The sequence below is a fragment of the Somniosus microcephalus genome, chromosome 2 (genome assembly GCF_052327205.1).
Source record: "Somniosus microcephalus isolate GS21.2 chromosome 2, FLI_Smic_1.0, whole genome shotgun sequence".
In the NCBI taxonomy this organism is placed as follows: Eukaryota; Metazoa; Chordata; class Chondrichthyes; order Squaliformes; family Somniosidae; genus Somniosus; species Somniosus microcephalus.
Genome location: NC_140988.1, coordinates 298,176,603 through 298,202,200, shown reverse-complemented (window position 1 = coordinate 298,202,200; position 25,598 = coordinate 298,176,603). Strand labels below are relative to the sequence as shown.

The 25,598-nt window shown below is 43.9% G+C and overlaps 1 protein-coding gene across 1 annotated transcript in view; it reads left to right on the top strand.

Moving 5' to 3' along the window:
• taf1c (TATA-box binding protein associated factor, RNA polymerase I subunit C) overlaps nt 1-25,598 on the top strand; it is a 58,121-nt gene that overhangs the window by 15,584 nt on the left and 16,939 nt on the right. Inside the window, exons 5-9 of the mRNA XM_085973427.1 lie at nt 11,402-11,472; nt 11,881-12,128; nt 19,126-19,254; nt 20,154-20,271; nt 24,897-24,968. Coding sequence (XP_085829553.1) covers nt 11,402-11,472; nt 11,881-12,128; nt 19,126-19,254; nt 20,154-20,271; nt 24,897-24,968 — 638 coding nt within the window. The remainder of the gene's footprint in view (nt 1-11,401; nt 11,473-11,880; nt 12,129-19,125; nt 19,255-20,153; nt 20,272-24,896; nt 24,969-25,598) is intronic.

Sequence of the window (25,598 nt, the reverse complement as noted above, 5' to 3'; positions counted from 1 at the left end):
TAGAAGAGTCATGAGTAGAAGACTCAAAGGGACAAAATAAGGACAAATTACAGGCTAAATAAGCTGACGCTCTTTTTATTTTATTTTAGATGGGTCTTTTTTGTGGGGGTTCAATAAAGTTCAAAATTATAACCTAAAAGTTTTGAAAGCCTGTTTTTATTTGTATGGAACAGTATGTCTATTTTGACGACAAAGATAATATAAGGGTCAGAGACAAAAACCATCTGTGCAAAAAAACTCAAAATTCCCATGGAAAGTTTCCTTTTAAAAATTCCCAGAATTTTGCAACCCTAGTTTAGACTGGCACTCCATTCAGGCACTGACGGTGACCAGTAAGAAAAAAAACGATGATGACGTCATACCTGGACGATTAAAAGAAATCTTGGCTAACGCCAAAGAAGTGTTTCAACAGGAACTAGGAACCCTGAAAGGCGCCACCGCCTCAATAAAAGTGGAAGATGCGGCAATTCCCAAGTTTTTTAAGGCAAGGCCGGTGCCATACGCAATTCGTCCTGCCGTCGAGGCAGAGCTGGAGAATTTGGAAAAAGCAGGCGTGTTATCCAAGGTAGATTGGAGCGAGTGGGCAACACCCATCGTCCCGGTCATGAAGAAAACGTTGAATAATGATAAATCTGAAGAACAGAGAAAAGTTCGCATCTGTGGGGACTTCAAGGTGGCTGTAAACCCGGTTCTTCACACGGTACAGTATCCTCTTCCGAGGATAGAAGATATTTTCGCCTCACTATCCGGAGGGAAACATTTCACCAAAATTGACTTAGCACAGGCTTATCTACAGATGGAGGTTGAGGAGGCCTCTAAAAAGTATCTCACGATAACCACACACAAAGGCCTGTACCAGTACAATCGACTGGTTTTCGGAGTGGCATCAGCTCCGGCTATCTGGCAAAGAGCTATGGAGCAAGTCCTGCAAGGGATTCCGGGGACTCAATGCTACCTAGACGACATCCTTGTAACAGGAGAAAATGACAACGAGCACCATGCCAACTTGGAGCAGGTGCTCACGAGGCTGAGAGAACGGGGCCTACGAGCAAATCGCCCCAAATGCGAATTTTTCCAGAAACAAATATATTGTGGCCATGTCATTAACGAAGAAGGGTTGCATAAGTCACCTGAAAAAATTGAAGCGGCCGTAAAGCCCCCAGCGCCTGAAAATGTCTCACAATTAAGGTCGTTCCTGGGATTAGTAAATTACTATCATAAATTTTTACCAAACTTGTCGACGGTTCTGCACCCGCTTAACGCACTGCTACAAACGGGAGTAGTTTGGAAATGGAGCGAAGACTGTAAACGTGCCTTCCATAAATGCAAAGGCTTGATCACGTCCAGGGAAGTGTTAGCTCATTACAACCCATCACTGCCAATCAGACTGGTGTGCGATGCATCCCCTTACGGCGTGGGAGCGGTATTATCGCATAGACTCCCTGATGGCTCGGAGCAGCCGATAGCTTTTACGTCACGCTCATTGAACTCAGCTGAGCGTAACTATGCCCAGATCGACAGGGAGGCATTCAGCCTGGTGTGGGGGGTGAAGAAATTCAACCATTACCTACACGGACAAAAGTTTACCTTGTTGACTGACCATCAACCCCTCATCTCCATATTCAACCCTAAAAAGGGCGTTCCCATTATGACAGCGCAAAGGCTACAGAGGCGGTCCCTTTTCCTAGGGGCACACCAATATGACATAGAATACAAAGGAACAAAACAGCATGGGAATGCTGACGGGTTATCGCGCCTACCGTTGCCAGCGGTGGAAGAGGCGCCTACAGTGGACCCAGTGGAGATATTCCACTCGACCATAGTGGAATGTCCACCGGTGACAAATTCTACCATTGCAAAGGAAACGCGAAATGACCCGACACACTCACGAGTCTACGATTTAACGGTGAAGGGATGGCCAGCACATGGCGAACCACTGTGGCCAGCACATGGCGAACCACTGTTACCAGCATTCTCGCAAAGAAGAGAACAGCTGTCAGTGTGCCGAGGAACCTTGATGTGTGGATCCAGAGCGGTGATTCCACCCAAACTCCAGGATAAAGTGCTAAAGGAGCTTCACGAGGGGCATCTGGGTGGAGTGAAAATGAAGAACTTAGCCAGAGCGTTTGTGTGGTGGCCAGGTATCGATGGAGACATCGAAGAAATTACCAAGAGCTGTCTAGGATGCCAGAAGGTCCAAAACGCCCCACCACAAGCCCCTCTACATCCATGCGAGTGGCCCTCATCTCCATGGCAAAGGGTACATATCGACTTTGCTGGTCCATTTATGGACTCAATGTTCTTAATCACGGTGGATGCACACTCCAAGTGGCCGGAGGTAATAAAGATGTCCTCCACCACCACGGAAAAAACCATCACAGTATTAAGGACCATATTCGCCAGGAATGGGCTGCCTGAACAGATCTGTTCTGATAATGGACCGCAATTTGTATCCGAAGATTTCAGGAAGTTCTTAAAAAACAATGGGGTTAAGCACTACACGTCTGCCCCATACCATCCCGCCACCAATGGATTGGCTGAAAGGTTTGTCCAGACCTTCAAGAAGGCCATAAAGGCCATGGGCAATGAAGACATAAATCTACAACATAAGGTAGATCACTTCTTGTTTGCGTACAGGAATGCAACACATGTAGTTACAAACCAAACTCCCGCCATGATGTTTTTCAATAGAAGACTTAAGATGCCGGCTGGATTTGGTCAAGCCAAACGTCAGAACGGACGTAGAGAACCGGCAATTTCAAAGCATGAATGAAAGGCCAACTAGAACCTTCCAGATAGGTCAACCAGTTTTGGCCCGGGACTACCGTACCGAGAAATGGCAGCCTGGAACTACTTGCACATGACTAGGACCGCTGATGTATACCGTGGACATTGGAGAAAGCATAATAAGGCGCCATGCTGACCAGATCATAGAGTCATCCGAAAAAGGACAACCTACACCACAACTCTATACGCCTAGTGATGAAGCAGAGATACCCATAGTATCTACCTCCGATCCGGTGATACTGGAACCAGATGAACCCGACACTAGCATTGAAGCCGAATCGACCTTGCCAAAAGAACCTACTCCGGTCCCTCACGGTGATCTGGCCAGCCTTTCAACACATACTCACGGACCCTTGACAGAACGGGGTCCTTGGCTGTCCAGCCCTGGATTTGCGCTGAAGTCATCAGTGGACTGATCTGCTGATCCAGCATCAGGACGTGCTCCTCAGGGGAAGTACTGCGAGGAGATTTTGAGAGGGGCAGGCGGCTGAGAGCATCCGCGTTCCCGTTTTCCTTGCCGGCTCTGTACATGATCACATATTCATAGGCTCTTAGTATTACTGCCCATCTCATTATTCTCTGTGATGCCATTTGAGGCACCGCTTTCATCTCAGTCAGTAAGCTAATAAGAGGCTTGTGGTCAGTACTGATTACAAACTTCCTCCCATATATGTACTTAGGGAATTTCTTTACTCCAAATATAATGGCCAACCCCTCTTTATCAAGCTGTGAATAGTTCTTTTCCGCAGCTGTGAGCGTGCGTGAAACAAACCCGATGGGCCTTTCCGCTCCCTCTGGCATGCGGTGGGCCAACACTGCCCCCACTCCATAGGGTGATGCGTCGCAGGACATTATCAGCTCCTCCTTCTCGTCGTAATGCACTAACACCCTGCTGGACTGAAGTAGCTCCTTTGACTGCTGAAACGCTTTCGCTTGCTCTGGCCCCCAACGCCATGGCTCCTCCTTTCTCAGCAGTTTGTGCAGGGGTGCCAGCAGCATCGATAAGTTTGGAAGAAACCGGTTATAATAATTCAGGAGCCCTAGATAGGCTTTCAGTTCAGTCACTGAGGTGGGTGCCGGTGCATCCTGCACTGCCCGCACTTTCCCTGGTAATGGATGGAGGCCTGTGGCATCCACCCGATGTCCCAGGAATGTAACTTCCTTCTCCATGAAACTACACTTACTCCGTTTCAGGCGTAGCCCCGCCTCTTCCAGCCGCTGTAGCACTTTGTCCAGTGTTTTTAAGTGATCCTGATCGTCACTTCCTGTTAGCAGAATATCATCTAAGTACACGGCCACCTTTGGAATGCCCTGCAGAATGCTCTCCATAGTCCGTTGGAATATTGCTGGGCTAGAACTGACACCGAATGGTAACCTGGCATACGTGAACAGCCCCTTGTGCGTGTTCACCGTGACAAACTTTTTTGATTCTTCATCTAGCAATATCTGCTGATACGCATGACTCATGTCCAGTTTGCTGAATCTTTCTCCCCCAGCGAGCGATGTTAACATGTCCTCCATTCTCGGAATGGGGTACTGTTCCAGTGATGATACTCTGTTCACTGTTAACTTATAGTCACCGCACACCCTTACGTTACCGTCGGGCTTCAATACCGGGACTATTGGTGCCGCCCAGTCTGAAAATTTCACTGGTTCTATTACTTTGTCCTTTAGCAGGCGATCTAGTTCCGCCTCAACCTTGGTTTTCATTGCAAAAGGTACCGACCTTGGTTTAAAGAAACGAGGTGTGGCATCACTGGCTACATGAATCTTGGCTGTGGCTCCCCTTAAGGTGCCCAGTTCGTCCTTGAACACTAACTCCTGCTTCATCAGCACTTCTTGCAGTGCCTCTGTACTGTCCTCCATTTTATTCATTGCCTGCCAGTACACACTCAACTCACTGATCCACCCTCGCCCTAACAGGTTTGGCCCTGACCCTGCTACCACTACCACCGTAAGCTCTTTGGTGACTCCTTTGTGTTCCACTTGTACTTCGGCCGCCCCCAAAATGTCCACCTTCTGTCCTGTGTAGGTTTTGAGACTAATGGGGCATGTACCTAGCTCTGGTACTTTTGCTTCCCCCCCATAGCTTGGCGTACTCAGTCTGCAACATTATGGTTACACTACATCCGGTGTCAATCTCAAACTTTACTTGACCTCCGTTCACTATCAAATACTGAGTGAGAGGGGGTACGTTGGGCCTTGAAGTGTCTATACTGTATACAGTGAAAACCTCCTCACTAGACTCTTCCTCCTCTTGTATGTAATTTGCCCGGTTTGTGTACTTCTCCCTCCCCCCATTTTCATGCTTTGCCCCTTTAGCACAGCTTCTCTCACTCACTGCCCTTTTACAGACTTTCTTTAAGTGCCCTATTTTTCCACAATTGTGGCACTTTGTCTTTGCAAACCTGCAGTCCTTTGCATAATGGCTCGTCCCGCCACATCGGCAGCAATCCCCAACCCCGACTGGTGGACGTTTCGCACCAGCTTCCATCTTGAAAACAGCTCCTCCCACTGGTTTACTCCATTTCTCCTTGCTCATACTGTTTAAGTCCTTAATGTCCTTGTTAGCCGTCTCCATGGCTTGTGCTTTTTTAAGTGCCGTCTCAAACGTTAATCCTTCTTCTGACAGCAACCTTTGCTGCATACTGTCGTCGTTAACTCCGCATACTAGTCTGTCCCTTAACATGACTGTGAGCGCATTTCCAAAATTACAGTCCTGTGCGAGCTTCCGAAGCTCCTCCACATACTCAGTAACGCTTTCTTCCGGCCTCCTAATCCTCGAATTGAATTTCCATCTCTGTACTATTTCACTAGGTTTCGGATTGAAATGATTCTTTAGTAGACTCACCAACTCGTCAAAAGATTTTTCTCCTGGCCGCTCCGGGCTCAGCAGATTCCTCATCTGTGTATAGGTTTGCGCTCCCACACAACTCAGTAAAATGGCCCTTTTCTTTTCCGCACCGTCCACCTCGTTTGCCATAAAGAAATGGCTCAGTATTTCAATATACTCCTCCCAAGACTGCGACTTGCTGTCAAAAGGTGCCACGGAGCCTACCGTTCCTGCCATCCTTGGAGTCCGGTCACTTCAGCCAAAAAATCAAACTCTGTTTCGACTCCCGCGGCCTAGCCTCGTGCTTTTCCGACTAGTTTGCTAACCAACCCGAGCACCTCTTCCGAATACTCCAAAACTCTTCCGTCCTTTATTCTCGTCGCCATATGTGGTATCTTGAGGTGGCCATAGATGGAGACGGACACCGGTTAACTCCTTAACATAGTTTAATCAACACTTGCACATAAAAGCTTCTGCCATGAGGCAGCAAAATCAAAGAGTACACCCAGTACAGATCAGACTTAACTCAGGAGAGCAATTGCCACAGCACCACCTGGTGGATCAGGTTACTCATAACCTCCCAGGTTACTACAAATTCGATCATAGTATGATCACTCCGATTACCTGAAACAAAAAGCTACGCAAGTTTAATATACAACCAGTTCGATTGGAGAACGGGAAAACGTCATTGTTCCTATGCTTAATTGCCTTTCAGTGACCCTCTCTGAATATGTGTGTGTTTGGATGTTGGGTGAGGACAGAATTGGGCTCACCTTTACTGCCCTCAGTGCTTGAAATGCTGTTACTGTCTGGACTTGGCGTGAAGAAAGGTCACTTGGGTGGTGTACCATAGGGCAACCCGTGCCTGTTGTGAAAATAAGAACGTAAGAAATAGGAGCAGGAGTAGGCCATACGGCCCCTCGGGCCTGCTCCGCCATTCAATAGGATCATGGCTGATCTAAATCTAGACTCGCGTCCACTTCCCTGCCCTCTCCCCGTAACCCCTAATTCCCTTATCTGCTAGGAAAATGTCTATTTCCATTTTTAATTTATTTAATGTTGCAGCTTCCACAGCTCTCTGGGGTAGCAAATTCCATAGATTTACTACCCTCTGAGTGAAGAAGTTTCTCCTCATCTCAGTTTTGAAAGGGCAGCCCCTTATTCTAAGATTATGCCCCCTAGTTCTAATCTCACCCATCAGTGGAAACATCCTCACCGCATCCACCCGATCAAGTCCCCTCACAATCTTATATGTTTCGATAAGATCGCCTCTCATTCTTCTGAACGCCAATGAGTAGAGTCCCAACCTACTCAACCTTTCCTCATACGTCAAACCCCTCATCTCTGGAATCAACCGAGTGAACCTTCTCTGAACCGCCTCGAGAGCAAGTATATCTTTTCTTTTAAATATAGAAACCAAAACTGCACGCAGTATTCCAGGTGTGGCCTCACCAATACCCTGTATAACTGCAGCAAGACTTCCCTGTTTTTATACTCCATCCCCCTTGCAATAAAAGCCAAGATTCCATTGGCCTTCCTGATCACCTGCTGCAACTGCATACTAACTTTTTGTGTTTCATGCACCAGGACCCCCAGATCCCTTTGTACTGTAGCACTTTGCAGTTTCTCTCCATTTAGATAATAACTTGCTCTTTGATTTTTTCTGCCAAAGTGCATAACCTCACACTTTCCAACATTATATTGCATCTGCCAAATCTCTGCCCACTCACTTAGCCTGTCTATGTCCTTTTGCAGGTTTTTATGTCCTCCTCACTCACTGCTTTCCCGCTCATCTTTGTATCGTCGGCAAACTTGGATATGTTGCACTCGGTCCCTTCCTCCAAATCGTTAATATAGATTGTAAAGAGTTGGAGTCCCAGCACTGACCCCTGCGGAACACCACTAGTTACTGATTGCCAGCCCGAGAACGAACCATTTATCCCAACTCTTTGTTTTCTGTTAGATAGCCAATCTTCCACCCATGCCAGTATATTACCCCCAATCCCGTGATTTTTTATCTTGATCAGTAATCTTTTGTGTGGAACCTTGTCAAATGCCTTTTGGAAGTCCAAATACACTACATCCACTGGTTCCCCTTTATCTACCCTGTATGCTACATCCTCAAAGAATTCGAGCAAATTTGTCAAACATGACTTCCCCTTCGTAAAACCATGCTGACTCTGTCCTATTAAATTATGTTTATCCAAATGCTCTGTTACTGTTTCCTTAATAATGGACTCCAACATTTTGCTAACCACAGATGTTAGGCTAACTGGTCTATAGTTTCCAGCTTTTTGTCTACTTCCCTTCTTAAATAAGGGTGTTACATTAGCAGTTTTCCAATCTGCCGGGACCTTTCCTGAGTCCAGGGAGTTCTGGAAAATAATCACCAATGCATCCACAATCCCTACCGCCAGTTCTCACAAGACCCTAGGATGTAGGCCATCAGGTCCGGGGGATTTATCTGCCTTAGGTCCCATTATTTTACTGAGTACCATCTCCTTAGTGATTTTAATCGTGTTTAGCTCCTCCCCACCCCCATTGCCCCCTGTTTGTCCAGTGTTGGGATATTTTTAGTGTCCTCTAATGTAAAGACTGATACAAAATATTTGTTCAGCGTCTTTGCCATCTCCATGTTCCCCACCACTAGTTTCCCAGTCCCATCCTCTAAGGGACCAACGTTCACTTTAGCCACCCTTTTTCTTTTTATATAGCTGTAGAAACTTTTGCTATCTGTTTTTATATTTTTTGCTAGTTTACTTTCATAATCTAGCTTCCCTTTCTTAATTAATCTTTTAGTTATTCTTTGCTGGCTTTTAAATGCTTCCCAATCTTCTATCCTCCCACTAGATTTGGCTAATTTATATGCCCTTGTTTTCAGTCGAATACTATCCTTTATTACTTTACTAAGCCACGGATGGCTGTCTTCTTTTACTCTCCTTTATCCTCAGTGGAATATATTTATGTTGAAAGATGTGAAATATCTCCTTGAATGTAGACCACTGCTCTTGTACCGTCTTACACTTTAATCTGTTTTCCCAGTCCACTTTAGTCAATTCTACTCTCATACCTTCATAGTCTCCTTTGTTTAAGCTTAGTATGCTGGTTTGAGATCCAACTCTCTCACCCTCAAACTGAATTTGGAATTCAACCATATTATAGTCACTCATTCCAAGGGGATCCTTTACTAGGATATTTTTTATTAATCCTGTCTCATTACACAGGACCAGATCTAAGATTGCCTGCCCCCTGGTTGGTTCAGTTACATACTGCTCAAGGAACCCATCCCTAATACACTCAATGAACTCATCCTCAATGCTGCCATGCCCAATTTGATTAGTCCAGTCAATATGAAAGTTAAAATCCCCCATGATTATAGCTGTTCCCTTATTACAAGCTCCAACTATTTCCTGATTTATACTCCGACCAACAGAGTTGCAACTGCTAGGAGGCCTATAGACTACGCCCACTAGTGACTTTTTCCCCTTATTATTCCTTATCTCCACCCAAACTGTTTCACTATCCTGATCCTTTGACCCAATATCATTTCTGACTATTGCAGTGATTCCATCCTTGATTAACATAGCAACCCCACCTCCCTTTCCTTCCTGTCTGTCCTTCCTAATTGTCAAATACCCTTGTATGTTTAGTTCCCATTCATGATTATCTTGCAGCCATGTTTCCGTAATGGCCACCAGATCATACCCATGTGTAGTTATTTGCACCGTCAACTCGTCAATTTTGTTACGAATGCTGCGTGCATTCAGATAAAGAACTTTCAAATATGTTTTCTGACGATTTATTCCTGTTTTTACCCCTTTTACTACTTTACCTTTATCATTATACATTCTGTCCCTTCCTGACACGCTCTGGTTTTTAATTCCCCCACTGCTACCTTGCTCTATTGCCTTCTCCGCTGTCATTTTTATTTTTCGCTCTCTTAAAACCTCCCCCCCACTAATTAGTTTAAAGCCCTCTCTACAGCCCTAGTTATTCGATTCGCCAGGATTCTGGTCCCAGCGCTGGTCAAGTGAAGTCCGTCCCAACGGAATAGCTCTCTCCTGTCCCAGTACTGATGCCAGTGTCCCAGGAAGCAAAACCCATTTCTCCCACACCAGTCTTTGAGCCATGCATTTAACTCTCTAATTTTATTTACCCTAGCCAAATTTGCACGTGGCTCAGGTAGTAATCCAGAGATTATTACCCTTGTGGTTCTGCTTTTTAATTTGACCCCTAGCTGCTCAAACTCCCTCAGCAGAACCTCCTTCCTTGTGTTATCTATGTCGTTGGTACCAACATGGACCATGACAATTGGATCCTCCCCCTCCCACTCCAAGTTTCTCTCCAGCCCAGAGGAGATGTCCTTAACCCTGGCACCGGGCAGGCAACACAGCCTTCGGGACTCTCGCTCTCGGCTGCAAAGAACTCTATCTATCCCCCTAACGATACTATCCCCTACCACTACAACATTTCTTTTAACTCCCCCCCACTTGAATGGCCCCCCGCTCCACGGTGCTGTGCCAGGTTGCTCATCCTCCCCGCAGTCCCCGTTCTCATCCTCACAGGGAGTAAGAGCCTCAAACCTGTTGGACAAGAGCAAGGGCTGCGGCTCCTCCAACACTACCTCCTGGATCCCCGTACCTGCCTCACTTCTAGTCACACCATCCTGACCCTGGCCACGGACAACATCTGAATTAATTAATCTAATTGGTGTGACTACCTCCTGATACACAGAGTCCAGGTAACTCTCCCCCTCCCTGATGTGTCTCAGTGTTTGAAGCTCGGACTCCAGCTCTTCAACACGGAGCCGGAATTTCTCGAGCAGCCAACACTTACTGCAAATGTGATCACCGTGAGCATCAATGGTGTCCACCAGCTCCCACATATTGCAGCAGCAACACATCACCTGCTCTGCCATTCTATGTAATTAATTAAATTTATTATTATTTTTAAATACCCTCTGCCCCGATTCTAGATGATGAATATCGCACCTTAGAAACTATAAACCACAGAGTTTAAGCTTAAAAAGAGAGAAATACTTACCAACCAATCACTTACCCGCTTTCTGGTGACGTCACACTTGGATTACTTTTTACCTCTCTCCTTCCCTCTGACTTCGGAGACTGGAGATTGGTAGGCCTTACCTGGGTCTCTGAAGCCTTTTTAAGCTTCCCGCTCGCGCCTCCCGCCGACACCCGCGGTCTGAGGCCTTACCTGGGTCTCTGAAGCCTTTTTAAGCTTCCCGCTCGCGCCTCCTGCCGAAATGGTGGGCGGGGCAGAACAGGAGGGAGAAGGAAGAACATTGCCAGAAAACAATTGTAGGAAGAATTCTCCTCTTTCTGTCCCTGGGGGAATATGATTACCTTGCCTCTGGCCTAACATCCATACAGACATTGATGCCTCTGTTGTCCTGCCCAGTACTGCCTGGACTTCATTTTCAACACCGTTGATCTCTCCAAATCTTGACTTTCCGTCCCCACTGTTTCCCATTGCAACTTATGTCAGTGGTTACACACCAGAACCCATATTGTATATGACCAGTCTGTCTTGGCCAGCTCTAGCATTTCTGCCTCTCCACAGTCAAATTCTCCTATTCTTCTGGGGTTATCCTGAGGTCAAAAACCACTCCAAATTCAGACTACCTCAGTTTGTTAGTCTGTCAGTTTTTAATATTGTAAGTGCATAGGCCTTTTAGTACCCAAAGGTTTCATTACTGCACCTGTGCCAGTGTGGAAGAATAGTTTAAAATGAATTTTAATCTGTTAATGTTATTTCTTCAAGGGAAAAACAAGACAGACAGCAATAAATGTAAACCATCTGAGAACATTCACAGAGCGAGTAAAACAGAGAGAGTAAGTGACACCAGAATTTACACCTTGTGGAGGACACATACTGTAATGTTGCTCACACAGACCTGTTGAATGATTTCTCCAGGTCACATTTCCCTGATGTCGTCACGATTTATTTAAACAAAAATATTCAATAATTGTACATTAACTCTAACTCTAAGTGACAACCATTGAGTTTTACAATATTTTTCACATTAGATACTAAAATCTGAATTGCATTCCATGCCTTGGATCCATGTGCTGTGGAGAATTCACCAAGGTTACTGTCTGAAGTAACGTGTTTATTAGCAAGTATTGTTCTACCAAGAAATTTGTAGCACTGCATGTAAATTTTGTTAAGACCAACAGAACTATGCAAATGAATGTCCACTCGGCATGTTTTCTGATGTATGCTCTTTATTCATTTTATAGATGCCCACTTTCTAATGGGAATAAGCGAGCAAGACGGTTAAATCTGTTGTTGCGGGAGTCTGTTTTTGACATTCCACCAAATTTGCTGGCAGAAAATATTCATGAAGAAATGAAAATTCAAAGAAACAAACTTCTGTTTGATCACTCTGCCACTGGAGGTGCTCTGGTGTACTGTCCTTTTTCCAAAGGAGCCCGTTTTGAAGAAGGATGTCTGATCTATCCTGGGAGCGAGTCCATGAATTCACTCAGTATCCTTTGGGTAGACATTCCTCATTTGTAAAAAAAAAAAATGGATTGTTAATAATATTTTGCACTTTTTTAGATCAAATCTATTTCACAAAATGAGGCAGCTTGGTTGTAAAGTACCCTGTCCTCTCTTTCCCCACCCCCTCTCATCCTTCCTGAAACTAAGTAATGAAAAAATGTTGGTATTTTTTGTAATGAGGGAGATGCATTTTAATTGTCCTCTTCCTCACATGGGTGAGGCCTGTCCTTTTTAGTCTCCACACATAACTAGAAACTGTCCATTTAAAGTTGGAAAGCAATTGTTGGAAATTCTATAGATTGGAATCTGGGCAGTCTTGGATGCTCACCAGGAGAGCTTCTGAGCATTTAATATTGTTGTTCACTATTTTTAAGAGAGAACTTTCTTTTACCTAATACTGTCATATTGCAGATTTTTTTTGACATTTTCTGCAGAAAGGATTTGCAAAAGAAAGTCACATTTTTAAACGTTGTGTGAATGTGCTTTGTTTTAATACCTAAGTTTTTAACTTTAAAAAAAAAGGGGGGACTGAGATGACAGGTGGTCAAAATGCTAATAAAATAAGCGTTGCTGTTTCCCCATAGGGTAAATAATAAGCAATTCATTAGCCCATCTCTCTGTTGATAAACATCTTGCACCCATGGTGTTGGGAAGTCTCTTGTCCCTTCTAGTTGTGAGCACAGGATGATGGCGATGCAGGTAGTCAGTCAGATCCTGCAAAGACAGTCAGACAACAATAACTTGCATTTGTATAACTCCTTTAATGTAGTAAAACGTCCCAAGGTGCTTCACAGGAGCGTTGCCAAACAAAATTTCACATCGAGCCACATAAGGAGATATTAGGGCAGATGAGATAAAAACAGAAAATGCTGGAAATACTCAGCAGGTCAGGCAAGAGAGAAACAGAGTTAACGTTTCAGGTCGATGACCTTTCGTCAGAACTGGAAAAAAGCAGGAAATGGAACAGATTTTTAAACCAGTGTAGTGGCTGGGAAATGGAGGGGATGAAAGAACAAAAGGGAAGTCCTGTGATAGGCTGGAAGGCAGGAGAGATTAAGAGATATTCAAGGCAAAAGGGGATGGTAATGGGACAGGTTAAACAAAGGATGGCTCTAGATGAAGTGTAAATTGCACTGGCAGAATGGAAGACAGCTGCCCTGTGGGAGAGAAGAACAACAAAAGTGTGGATTAAAAAAAAATATATATATATTGTCCAGAAGGCTGTAAAGTGCCTAATCGAAAGATGAGGTGCTATTCCTCGAGCTTACACTGAGCTTCCGTGGAACAATGCAAGAGGCCGTGGACGGTGAGGTCTGAGTGGGAGTGGAGCAGTGAATTAAAGTGACAGGCGACCGGAAGCTTGGTCCCCCTTACGGACTGAACGGAGGTGTTCCGCAAAGCGGTCACCCAATCTGCGTTTGGTCTCCCCAATATAGAGGAGACCACATCATGAGCAGCGAATACAGTATACTAAATTGCAAAAAGTACAAGTAAATTGCTGTTTCACCTGGAAGGGGTGTTTGGGGCCCTGGAAAGTGGGGAGGTATAAGGGCATGTGTTGCATCTCCTGCGCTTGCACGGGAAGGTGCCAGGGGAAGGGGTGTTGGGGGTCATAGAGGAGTGGACTGAGGTGTCGCGGAGGTAGCGGTCCCTACGGAATGCTGAAAGGGGAGGTGAGGGGAAGATACGCTTGGTGGTGGGATCACGCTGGAGGTGGCAGAAATGGCGGAAGATGATCTGTTGAAAGTGGAGGCTGGTGAGGTGAAAGGTGAGGACAAGGGAAACTCTATCATGGTTCCGGGAGGAAGGGGCAGGGGTGAGGGCAGAAGTGCGGGAGATAGAACTGACGCGGTCAAAGGCCGTGTCAACTACCGTAGAGGGGAATCTTCGGTTGAGGGAAAAGGAAGACATGTCGGAAACACTGGTATGGAAGTTGGCATCGTCAGAGCAGATGAGACGGAGAAACTGGGAGAATGGAATAGAGTCCTTACAGGAGGCGGGGTTGGAGGAAGTGTAGTCCAAGTAGCTGTGGGAGTCAGTGGGCTTGTAGTAAATGTTGGTTAACAACAGTTCTCCTTTAATAGAAACAAGAGGTCATCTATTTTGGTACTCCAAGCACCCTCCAGGCTACATTTTATGAACTATATCCTTACAACAATTGTCTCTGGTTGTATTTTGTTGTCATGACACCCAATATGTAAAAAGAGAAAACAAATCTGTCTAATCCAAATGCATAATTTCATTTTCTCTCTCAAAATTTTCCCTCTTTCATCCTAAAAAATGGGGATTCATGCTATGGCACCATTCCATGGGCGCTGCTTCCAGGTACCTTACTGACAAGACAAAGACGTTCTTTGAGTGTGCCTAGACAGTGAGTGCTGGCAGATTATTCAATTCTAGGATATGGGCACTATCACAGCTGAGTTTGATCCTGCCCATACCTGGTCTTTGCAAATGTTGACAATCTAGTTCAGAAAAGCAGTTAAATATACTCTGGAGTACTGTCTCCACTTCCAAATTTAAAACTTGCTTGTAATCATGGCTTGATGCTTTTTGGATTCCCGTTGTGACAGGCGACCGGAAGCTCAGGGTCCCCCTTACGGACTGAATGGAGGTGTTCCGCAAAGCGGTCACCCAATCTGTGTTTGGTCTCCCCAATGTAGAGGAAACCACATCGTGAGCAGCGAATACAGTGTACTAAATTGCGAGAAGTACAAGTAAATCACTGTTTCACCTGGAAGGGGTGTTTGGGGCCCTGGACAGTGGGAAGGGGGGAGGTATAAGGGCATGTGTTGCATCTCCTGCGCTTGCACGGGAAGGTGCCGGGTGAAGAGGAAGGGGTGTTGGGTGCGATAGAGGAGTGGACTAGGGTGTCGCGGAGGGAGCGGTCCCTACGGAATGCTGAAAGGGGAGGTGAGGAGAAGATGCGTTTGGTGGTGGGTTCACGCTGGAGGTACCTCCCCACTTCCCACTGTCCAGGGTCCCAAACACCCCTTCCAGGTGAAACAGCGATTTACTTGTACTTCTTGCAATTTAGTATACTGTATTCGCTGCTCACAATGTGGTGTCCTCTACATTGGGGAGACGAAACGCAGATTGGGTGACCGCTTTGTGGAACACCTCCGTTCAGTCCGTAAGGGGGACCCCGAGCTTCCGGTCGCCTGTCATTTCAATTCATCGCTCCACTCCCACTCAGACCTCACCGTCCTCGGCCTCTTGCATTGTTCCACGGAAGCTCAGCGTAAGCTCGAGGAACAGCACCTCATCTTTCAATTAGGCACTTTACAGCCTTCTGGACTCAACATAGAATTCAACAATATATATAATATAATTTTTTTTATCCACACTTGTTCTGTTCTTCTCCCACATGGCAGCTGTTTTTCATTCTGCCAGCGCAATTCACACTTCATCTAGAGCCATCCTTTGTTTCTTAACCTGTCCCATTACCATCTCCTTTTGCCTTGAATATCTCGATGTCTCTTAACCTCTCCTGCCTTCCAGCCTATCACAGGCCTTCCCTTTTGTTCATTCATCCCCTCCCCCATTTCCCCCGCCACTACACTTGCTTAAAAATCTGTTCCATTTCCTGCTTTTTTCCAGTTCTGACGAAAGGTCATCGACCTGAAACGTTGACTCTTTTTCTCTCTTCACAGATGCTGCCTGACCTGCTGAGTATTTCAGCATTTTCTGTTTTTATTTCAGATTTCCAGCATCTGCAGTATTTTCTTTTTGTATTAGGGCAGATGAGGCAGGTTTTAAGGTGCGTCTTGAAGGAGGAAAGCGAGGTAGAGAGGCAGAAAAGTTTAGGGAGGGAATTCCAGAGCTTATGGCCGCCAATGGTGGAGTGATTAAAATTCGGGATGCTCAAAAGGCCAGAATTGGTGGAGCGGAGATATCGCAAAGGGTTGTAGGGCTGGAGGAGATTAGGGATTTTTTGTTTAAACTAAACTAAACTTTTTATTCAGAGTTTCCTGCTCCTTTATTTTGAAGCCTTAATGGCTTAAATTTGCAATGGAGACTTGTACTTGTCTAGAACTAGGGGGAACTTTCTCAGGATAAGGGGTTGGCCATTTAAGACTGAGATGAGGAGAAAACAAGGGCATATAAAGTAGCCAAATCTAGTGGGAGGATAGAAGATTGGGAAGCATTTAAAAGCCAGCAAAGAATAACTAAAAGATTAATTAAGAAAGGGAAGATAGATTATGAAAGTAAACTAGCAAAAAATATAAAAACATAGCAAGAGTTTCTACAGTTAATATAAAAAGAAAAAGGGTGGCTAAAGTGAATGTTGGTCCCTTAGAGGACGAGACCGGGAAATTAGTAGTGGGGAACATGGAGATGGCAAATACGCTGAACAAATATTTTGTATCAGTCTTTACAGTAGAGGACACTAAAAAAATCCCAACACTGGACAAACGGGGCTATGGGGGGGAGGAGCTAAACATGATTAAAATCACTGGTACTCGGTAAGATAATGGGACTTAAGGCGGATAAATCCCCATGACCTGATGGCTTACATCCTAGGGTCTTGAGAGAAGTAGCGGTAGGGATTGCGGATGCATTGGTGGTAATTTTCCAAAACTCCCTGGATTCAGGAAAGGTCCCGGCAGATTGGAAAACTGCTAATGTAACACCCTTATTTAAAAAGGGAGGTAGACAAAAGGCTGGAAACTATAGACCAGTTAGCCTAACATCTGTGGTTGGTAAAATGTTGGTGTCCATTATTAAGGAAGCAGTAACAGGACATTTGGATAAGCATAATTTAATCGGACAGAGTCAGCATGGTTTTATGAAGGGGAAATCATGCTTGACAAATTTGCTCGAATTCTTTGAGGACGTAACAAACAGGGTGGATAACCAGTGGATGTGGTGTATTTGGACTTCCAAAAGGCATTTGACAAGGTGCCACACAAAAGATTACTGCACAAGATAAAAAATCACGGGATTGGGGGTAATATACTGGCATGGGTGGAAGATTGGCTATCTAACAGAAAACAGAGAGTGGGGATAAATGGTTCATTCTCGGGTTGGCAATCAGTAACTAGTGGTGTTCCGCAGGGGTCAGTGCTGGGACCCCAACTCTTTACAATCTATATTAACGATTTGGAGGAGGGGACCAAGTGCAATGTATCCAAGTTTGCCGACGATGCAAAGATGGGAGGGAAAGCAGTGAGTGAGGAGGACATAAAAAACCTGCAAAAGGACATAGACAGGCTAAGTGAGTGGGCAGAAATTTGGCAGATGGAATATAATGTTGGAAAGTGTGAGGTTATGCACTTTGGCAGAAAAAATCAAAGAGCAAGTTATTATCTAAATGGAAAGAAACTGCAAAGTGCTACAGTACAAAGGGATCTGGGGGTCCTGGTGCATGAAACACAGAAGGTTAGTATGCAGGTACAGCAGGTGATCAGGAAGGCCAATGGAATCTTGGCTTTTATTGCAAGGGGGATGGAGTATAAAAGCAGCGAAGTCTTGCTTCAGTTATACAGGGTACTGGTGAGGCCACACCTGGAATACTGCGTACAGTTTTGGTTTCCATATTTAAGAAAAGATATACTTGCTCTCGAGGCGGTTCAGAGAAGGTTCACTCGGTTGATTCCGGAGATGAGCGGGTTGTCTTATGAGGAAAGGTTGAGTAGGTTGGGCCTCTACTCATTGGAATTCAGAAGAATGAGAGGCGATCTTATCGAAACATATAAGATTGTGAGGGGGCTTGATCGGGTGGATGCGGGGAGGATATTTCCACTGATGGGTGAGACTAGAACTAGGGGGCATAATCTTAGAATAAGGGGCTGCCGTTTCAAAACTGAGATGAGAAACTTCTTCACTCGGAGGGTAGTAAATCTATGGAATTTGCTACCTCAGAGCTGTGGAAGCTGCGACATTAAATAAATTTAAAACTGAGATAGACAGTTTCCTAGCTGATAAGGGAATTAAGGGTTATGGGGAGCGGGCAGGGAAGTGGACGTGAGTCTAGGTTTGGATCAGCCATGATCCTATTGAATGGCGGAGCAGGTCCGAGGGGCCGTATGGCCTACTCCTGCTCCTACTTATGTTATGTTCTTCACTCAGAGGGTTGTGAATCTTTGGAATTCTCTACCCGACAGGGCTGTGTATGCTGAGTCGTTGAGTATATTCAAGGCTGAGATAGATCGACTTTTGGACTCTTAGAGAATCAAGGGATTTGGGGATCGGGCAGGAAAGTGGAGTTGAGGTCGCAGAGCAGCCATGATCTTATTGAATGGCAGAGCAGGCTCGAAGGGCCATATGGCCTACTACTGCTCCTGATTCTTATGTACTAAGTAATTTATAATATGTTAATGGAACATGTGTGTTATTCCTCAGTTGAACCATTGTGTATTTATTTGCTGAAAATGTAAATAGTTTCAGAACTGAGATATTAAACTTGTCACTGCTGAAGTTTTGATTTTTAATACAGGTTGAGCGTCCCGAATCCGGCAGCCTTGGGCCGGGGCCGAGGCCAATCTGGTTTTTGGGTTTTTCCGGACTTCGGAACGTGTTTCTGATGTCCAGAAACGCCCGAGCCCAGGTTGCGATATTTCCGGACTTCGGACATCAGAAACACGTGCCGAGTCCGGAAATGCCTGGGCCCAGGTTGCGCTATTTCCGTTTTTTGGTAAGCCTCCCTCAAGATGTCCGGAATCCAGAAAATTTTACGGATTCCAGACCCCTACCACCAATCATTCCGGATTTCGGACGCTCAATCTGTATTAAAATTGAAGTGAAGACCTAAGTTCATTTGTGCAAGACATTACCAAAGTTGCAAAGAGTAACTCTTGAGTTTTGAGGAAATATAGTTTACGGAGCAAAAAAACTAAGTACCAGCATCAAGTTTACTATCTCTGTTATAATATGCTGTGGCTTTAGTGACCAATAATCACAAATGCAAAGTATGGAATTTTTAATAACACTACATTTTATCAATACTTTGTTAAAGTTCCTTAATGCATTGATATCAGACTTTCGCAAAATCAAGTTAGGTCTTGATGATGATAAAATGCCAAAATTGAGTGTGAAGTTTAAACCAGTGAAGTTTAAATTGAATGGTAGAATCCATCAAATCGACTCCAGTACTGTGGAAGAAGAAGGTTACTGCTGATGTAAACTACTGAAATCTGCAGCATTGCTTATCATTTAGAATTTATTTTTAACAGAAAGAAACAAACTTGCATTTATATAGCACCTTTCACAACCTCAGGACATCCCAAAGCACATCACATTGAAGTAGTCACTGTCATAATGTAGGGATCACGGCAGCCAAATTGAACACGGCAAAATCTCACAAACAGCAATGAAATTAATAACTAGATAATTTTTTTTTTTAGTGATGTTGGCTGAGGGATAAATATTGACCAAAACATGGAGAGCAGCCCAGCTTTTCTTTGCATAGTGCCATGGGATCATTTAGATCCATCTGAGAGGGCAGATGTGGCCTGGGTAAATATCTCATCTGAAAGATGACACCCTTGCAGTGCAGCACTCCTTTGGTACTACACTGAATTATCAGCCTTTCTTGTATGTTGAAGTCTCTGGGTGGAGCCTGTCATAGTAAGTAGGCAATGAAAGTTAATTTAGCAGGATTCCACTTTTATTTCCACTCTTTTGGGTGTTCTGGTTCTGTGCAATCTGCTTCTGGGCCAATGCCACTGAAAGTAGCCAGTGTCTGTGTGCAAGCTCATCTCTAATTTTTGTTCATATGCAAATTTGGAAGACTTTTTTTTAGCCATTCCTTTGGTATTTATTGCCCACACAGTTATAACTGGGAAAAGCCACACTGCCTCCATTCAGCATATTCTGCAGGTTCGAGTGGCTGAATGGCCTACTCCTGGTCCTATAGTCTGGTGTTATTAAATATACTGGATGATGAAGGATATTTGTGCACACCAGTGACAGTTACTTTTTTCAATTTTAAAACTATGTTGTTTAATTCATTTTCATGGCCTGATAACACATATTTGCTTGTTCTCCGATCTTTTCCGAATGACAGTTTTTGTAGGGGTTCGGTCTGACTATCATTGTGGAGTATGGAAACTCTCCCAGGAAGTTAATCCATCTGCCCTACAGGTAGTTCAGGTGGAGAAAATGGCTACCTGCATTAATGTCAGGTAAGGATTGAGTTCTGAATGCTCTATTTACTGGACTTTTAATACCCTGGACTTTCAAAATGTATATACTGTGGTTTTTGCTATGGCATCGTAGTGTAAATTCAGAAATCCTACACTCTAAGGGAGTGTGGGTTGAAACTAGGATTACAGCATTGTAGCCCAGATTCTTTGACCTGTATGCTTTTTGAGTGTAGCTTTCTGATGAGAGAGTGGGAGTGCTAAATTTATGCCTGTCTTCAACCAACTAGGTCCCACTCTGGAATTCCCTCAAACCCCTCTGCCTCTCTTTCCTTAAAACTTGCTTCTGACCAAACTTTTAGTCTCCCCTTCTAATCTCCATTTTTAGCTTGGTGTCTGTTTTATATTCCTCAATGAAGTACCTTGGGATGTTTTAAGAACATAAGAAATAGGAGCAGGAGTAGGCCAATCGGCCCCTCGAGCCTGCTCCGCCATTCAATAAGATCATGGCTGATCTGATCCTAACCGCCAATCCACTTTCACAGAATCATCTCCTGAATCTAACAGAATTAGACACATGAAATAGGAGCAGGATCAGGCTACACGGCCCCTGGGCCCGCTCCGCTACCCACAGGGCCATGTCCGATCCGAACCTAGACTAATGTCCAAATTCCTGCCCGCTCCCCGTAACCCTTAATTCCCTTTACTTCTAGGAAACTGTCTATTTCTGTTTTAAATTTATGTAATGATGTAGCTTCTACAGCTTTTTGGGGCAGCATATTCCATGGACCTACCACCCTCTGAGTGAAGTAGTTCCTCCTCATCTCAGTTTTGAAAGAGCAGCCCCTTATTCTAAGACTATGCCCCCTAGTTCTAGTTTCACCCATCATCGAGAACATCCTCCCCGCATCCACCCAATCCAACCCCTTCACAATCTTATATGTTTCAATAAGATCGCCTCTCATTCTTCTGAACTCCAATGAGTAGAGTCCCAATCTACTCAACCTCTCCTCATATGTCCATCCCCTCATCCCCGGGATTAACCGAGTGAACCTTCTTTGTACTGACTCGAGAGCAAGTATGTCCTTTCTTAAGTATGGACACCAAAACTGTACGCAGTATTCCAGGTGCGGTCTCACCAATACCCTGTACAACTGAAGCGATACCTCCCTATTTTTATATTCTATCCCCCTAGCAATGAAAGCCAACATTCCATTGGCCTTCTTAATCACTTGCTGCACCTGCATACTAACCTTTTGAGTTTCGTGCACCAGAACTTCCAGATCCCTTTGTACTTCAGTACTTTCCAGTTTCTTGCCATTAAGATAATAACTTGCTCTACGATTTTTCCTGCCAAAGTGCATAACCTCACACTTTCCAGTATTGTATTCCATCTGCCAAATCTCTGCCCACTTACTTAGCCTGTCTATGTCCCCTTGCAGGTTTTTTATGTCCTCCTCACTCACTACTTTCCCTCCCATCTTAGTATCATCTGCAAACTTTGATATGTTACACTCGGTCCCCTCCTCCAAATCGTTAATATAGATCGTAAAGAGTTGGGGACCCAGCACTGACCCCTGCGGAACACCACTAGTTACTGATTGCCAGTCTGAGAATGAACCATTTATCCCAACTCTCTGCCTTCTGTTAGATAGCCAATCCTCTATCCATGCCAGAATATTACCCCCAATCCCGTGATTTTTTATCTTAAGCAATAATCTTTTGTGTGGCACCTTGTCAAATGCCTTTTGGAAGTCTAAATACACTACGTCCACTGGTTCTCTTTATCCACCCTATATGTTACTTCCTCAAAGAACTCCAGCAAATTTGTCAAACATGACTTCCCCTTCATAAAACCATGCTGACTTTGTCCTATTAAATTATGATTATCCAAATGTCCTGTTACTGTCTCCTTAATAATGGACTCCAAAATTTTACCTACCACAGATGTTAGGCTAACCGGTCTAGAGTTTCCAGCCTTCTGTCTACTGCCCTTTTTAAATAAGGGTGTTACATTAGCAGTTTTCCAGTCTGCCGGGACCTTTGCTGAGTCCAGGGAGTTTTGGAAAATTATTACTAATGCATCCACAATCCCTACCGCCACTTCCCTCAAGACCCTAGGATGTAAGCCATCAGGTCCAGGTGATTTATCCGCCTTGAGTCCCATTATTTTACCGAGTGCCACTTCCTTAGTGATTTTGATCATGTTTAGCTCCTCCCCGCCCCCCCCCCCCCCCCCCCATAGCCCCCTGTTTGTCCAGTGTTGGGATATTCTTAGTGTCTTCTACTGTAAAGACTGATACAAAATATTCATTCAGTGTTTTTGCCATCTCCATATTTCCCACCATTAATTTCCCGGTCTCATCCGCTAAGGGACCAACATTTACTTTAGCCACCCTTTTTCTTTTTATATAACTATAAAAACTCTTACTATCTGTTTTTATATTTTTTGCTAATTTACTTTCATAATCTATCTTCCCTTTCTTAATCAATCTTTTTGTTATTTTTTGCTGTCTTTTAAAGTTTTCCCAATCCTCTATCCTCCCACTAGATTTGGCTACCTTATATGCCCTGTTTTTAGTTGAATACTATCCTTAATTTCTTTACTTAGCCACGGATGGCTGTCTTTTCTTCTACACCCTTTTCTTCTCAGTGGAATATATATTTTTTGGAAGTTGTAAAATAACTCCTTAAATGTACACCACTGATCATGTATCATCTTACCCTTTAATCTATTTTCCCAATCCACTCTACTCAATTCCGCTCTCATACCTTCATAGTCTCCTTTATTCAAGCTTAGCACGCTGTTTGAGATCCAACCTTCTCACCCTCTCATTGAATATGGAATTCAACCATGTTATGGTCACTCATTCCAAGGGGATCCTTTACTAGAACATTTTTAATTAATCCTGCCTCGTTACACAGGACCAGATCTAAGGTTGCTTGCCCCCTGGCCGGTTCAGTTACATACTGCTCAAGAAACCCATCCCTAATACACTCAATGAACTCATCCTCAAGGCAGCCCTGCCCAATTTGATTTGTCCAATTAATATGATAGTTAAAATACCCCATAATTATAGATGTTCCCTTATTACAAGCCTCAACTATTTCCTGATTGATACTCCGTCCAACAGAGTTGCAACTGTTCGGAGGCCTATAGACTACGCCCACTAGTGTTTTTTCCCCCTTATTCCTTATCTCCACCCAAACTGTTTCATTATCCTGATCTTTTGACCCAATATCATTTCTCTGTATTACAGTGATTCCTTCCTTTATTAACATAGCCACCCCACCTCCCCTTCCTTCCTGCCTGTCCTTCCTGATCGTTAAATAACCTGGTATGTTTAATTCCCAGGCATTGTCACCCTGCAGCCATGTTTCTGTAATGGCCACAAGATCATACCCATATATTTCTATATTAAAGGTTGTGTTGTGTATTTCCTCCTTAACTATATTACATTTTTTGATCAACATTGCTCCTGTTACTTAGAATGTTAATACTTTGATTTATATACTCAAACATAGAACATGTATTACAGAACTGTCATGTAAAGCAAAATAGATTTCCTGTTCTCTGGTGATATTGTAGTACATGTAATTAGAACCATTTGCTTGAGTGCAAGATAAACATCCGCATGGGTTGGTTAGGCTAAATGGCTTGTTTCCATTTTGTAACTTCTATATGTATTTTCTGTGCATTTTTAAGTACATGGGGTGTTTCAGCCTTGAAAAGGGGGAAATAAGTTGTGGCGTTGTAGGAAAAGGTAAATCCAGAACATTATTTCCCACTACCTGATCGTAGGACAAGGATAAGTTCAAACTACTAAAAGGCAAATAGTAGTCAGCACATGGAATGGTCTTCCAGGTAGGGTACTAGAAGTGAACACCCTGGAATCATTTAAGGTACACTTGGATGCTATAATTGGGTTGCTGCAGGGTCTTCCTGGATAGATGACTAAGTTATGCTAAATTGCTTTCCTCATCTGTATCTATTTTGTGAAGTTAGAGAAAATTTCCCCCATTTTATAATTTTGATTCAGTTCTTTAAATGTAGAGATGCAGATGTAAGCAAGCTATTTTACTTGCATTGTGAGCACAGAACAAGAGGACAATAGTTCAAAGCTAAGAGCCGAAGTACAATTAGAGGTTGCAGTGTTTCCCTCACAATTTGTGCTTGGCCCTTTAATTCATTATGCTGTTTTGGGCAAATCATAATTGAGTAATCTTGGTGATTCTCTTTTACAATTGAAGTTAGGTTCTTTACACAAGTATATTTTGGGGCAAAGGCTGTTCTGTATATAGTGGATTCTTGTTACTAATTGTCTTATCTCTGTACGTGTAACTGTTATGGGAAGTGGAAATATCACATTGGTACAGAGTGGGATTGGTTTAAGGCACATTGGTAAGGTGGAACACAGGGCTCTTTACTCTAAATCTTGCCATGGCATAACCGACTTGGGACTACTTTATCATGTCATTTGATTAAAAAAGGACAAAAATGCCCCCCTCGCCCCCCCAAATGCATTTTGTGGCCTTTCACTGCTAGATTCTTGAAGATGTTATGTGACTAAAAGAAAGAACTAGTTGTAAGTAATACAGGATTAAAAAAAAAAAAAAATTGTAGCACTGAAATAGTTTAGCTATAACCTGTCTTTTTTTTACCTCAGCCCTCATGTTCCTGGAGAGCTGGTGATTGCCAGTGAGTGTGGAGCTGCCTACCTCTGGATCCTGGACAAAGGGTAAATTGCAACTGTGCTCTCAAAATTCCTGCATGGGTGAAGATAAAATTATTCTAAATAATATGCTTGATTAAGAAACGCTAGACAAAAGAAACTTTTCTTTTGTACCTTACTTATCCATCTAGTGGCTAAATCAAGTAAAACCTTTACTAGCCCAAGACATGTTGTTTGGGTAGTAAACATCAAAGAGTTGTAAAACTCGATGTGTTTTACAGTCTTGATCAAATGTAATTGTAATGGGTAGGAGTGAAGGGTAATGTAGGCTACTGATGGACTGCACAGAAGTGATTATTGAAAAGCAAGATTTAGTTGTGTTATAATCTGGCAGCCAAGGGTACATTTTTTGGGGTGTGTTTTTTTTTTAAAAGATTGCACCACCTGCTATTTGTTGCACATCTAGAAATATATGAACTGGCTTTGAAGGAGAGCTAGATGATTTTGCCCACCACCTCATGCTGGTGATACCTCCACTTCTGGTGTAACATTTGAAAAGTGCTGTGGTGGGGGAGGCAAGTTATTCCCTTCCCTTTGAGTCAATGTAGAGGCCCAGCCTGACTAATCAAGAGGAGGCATATTACCCACTCAAAGGATAGAAAAATAGGAGCAGGAGTAGGCCATTCGGCTCTTCGA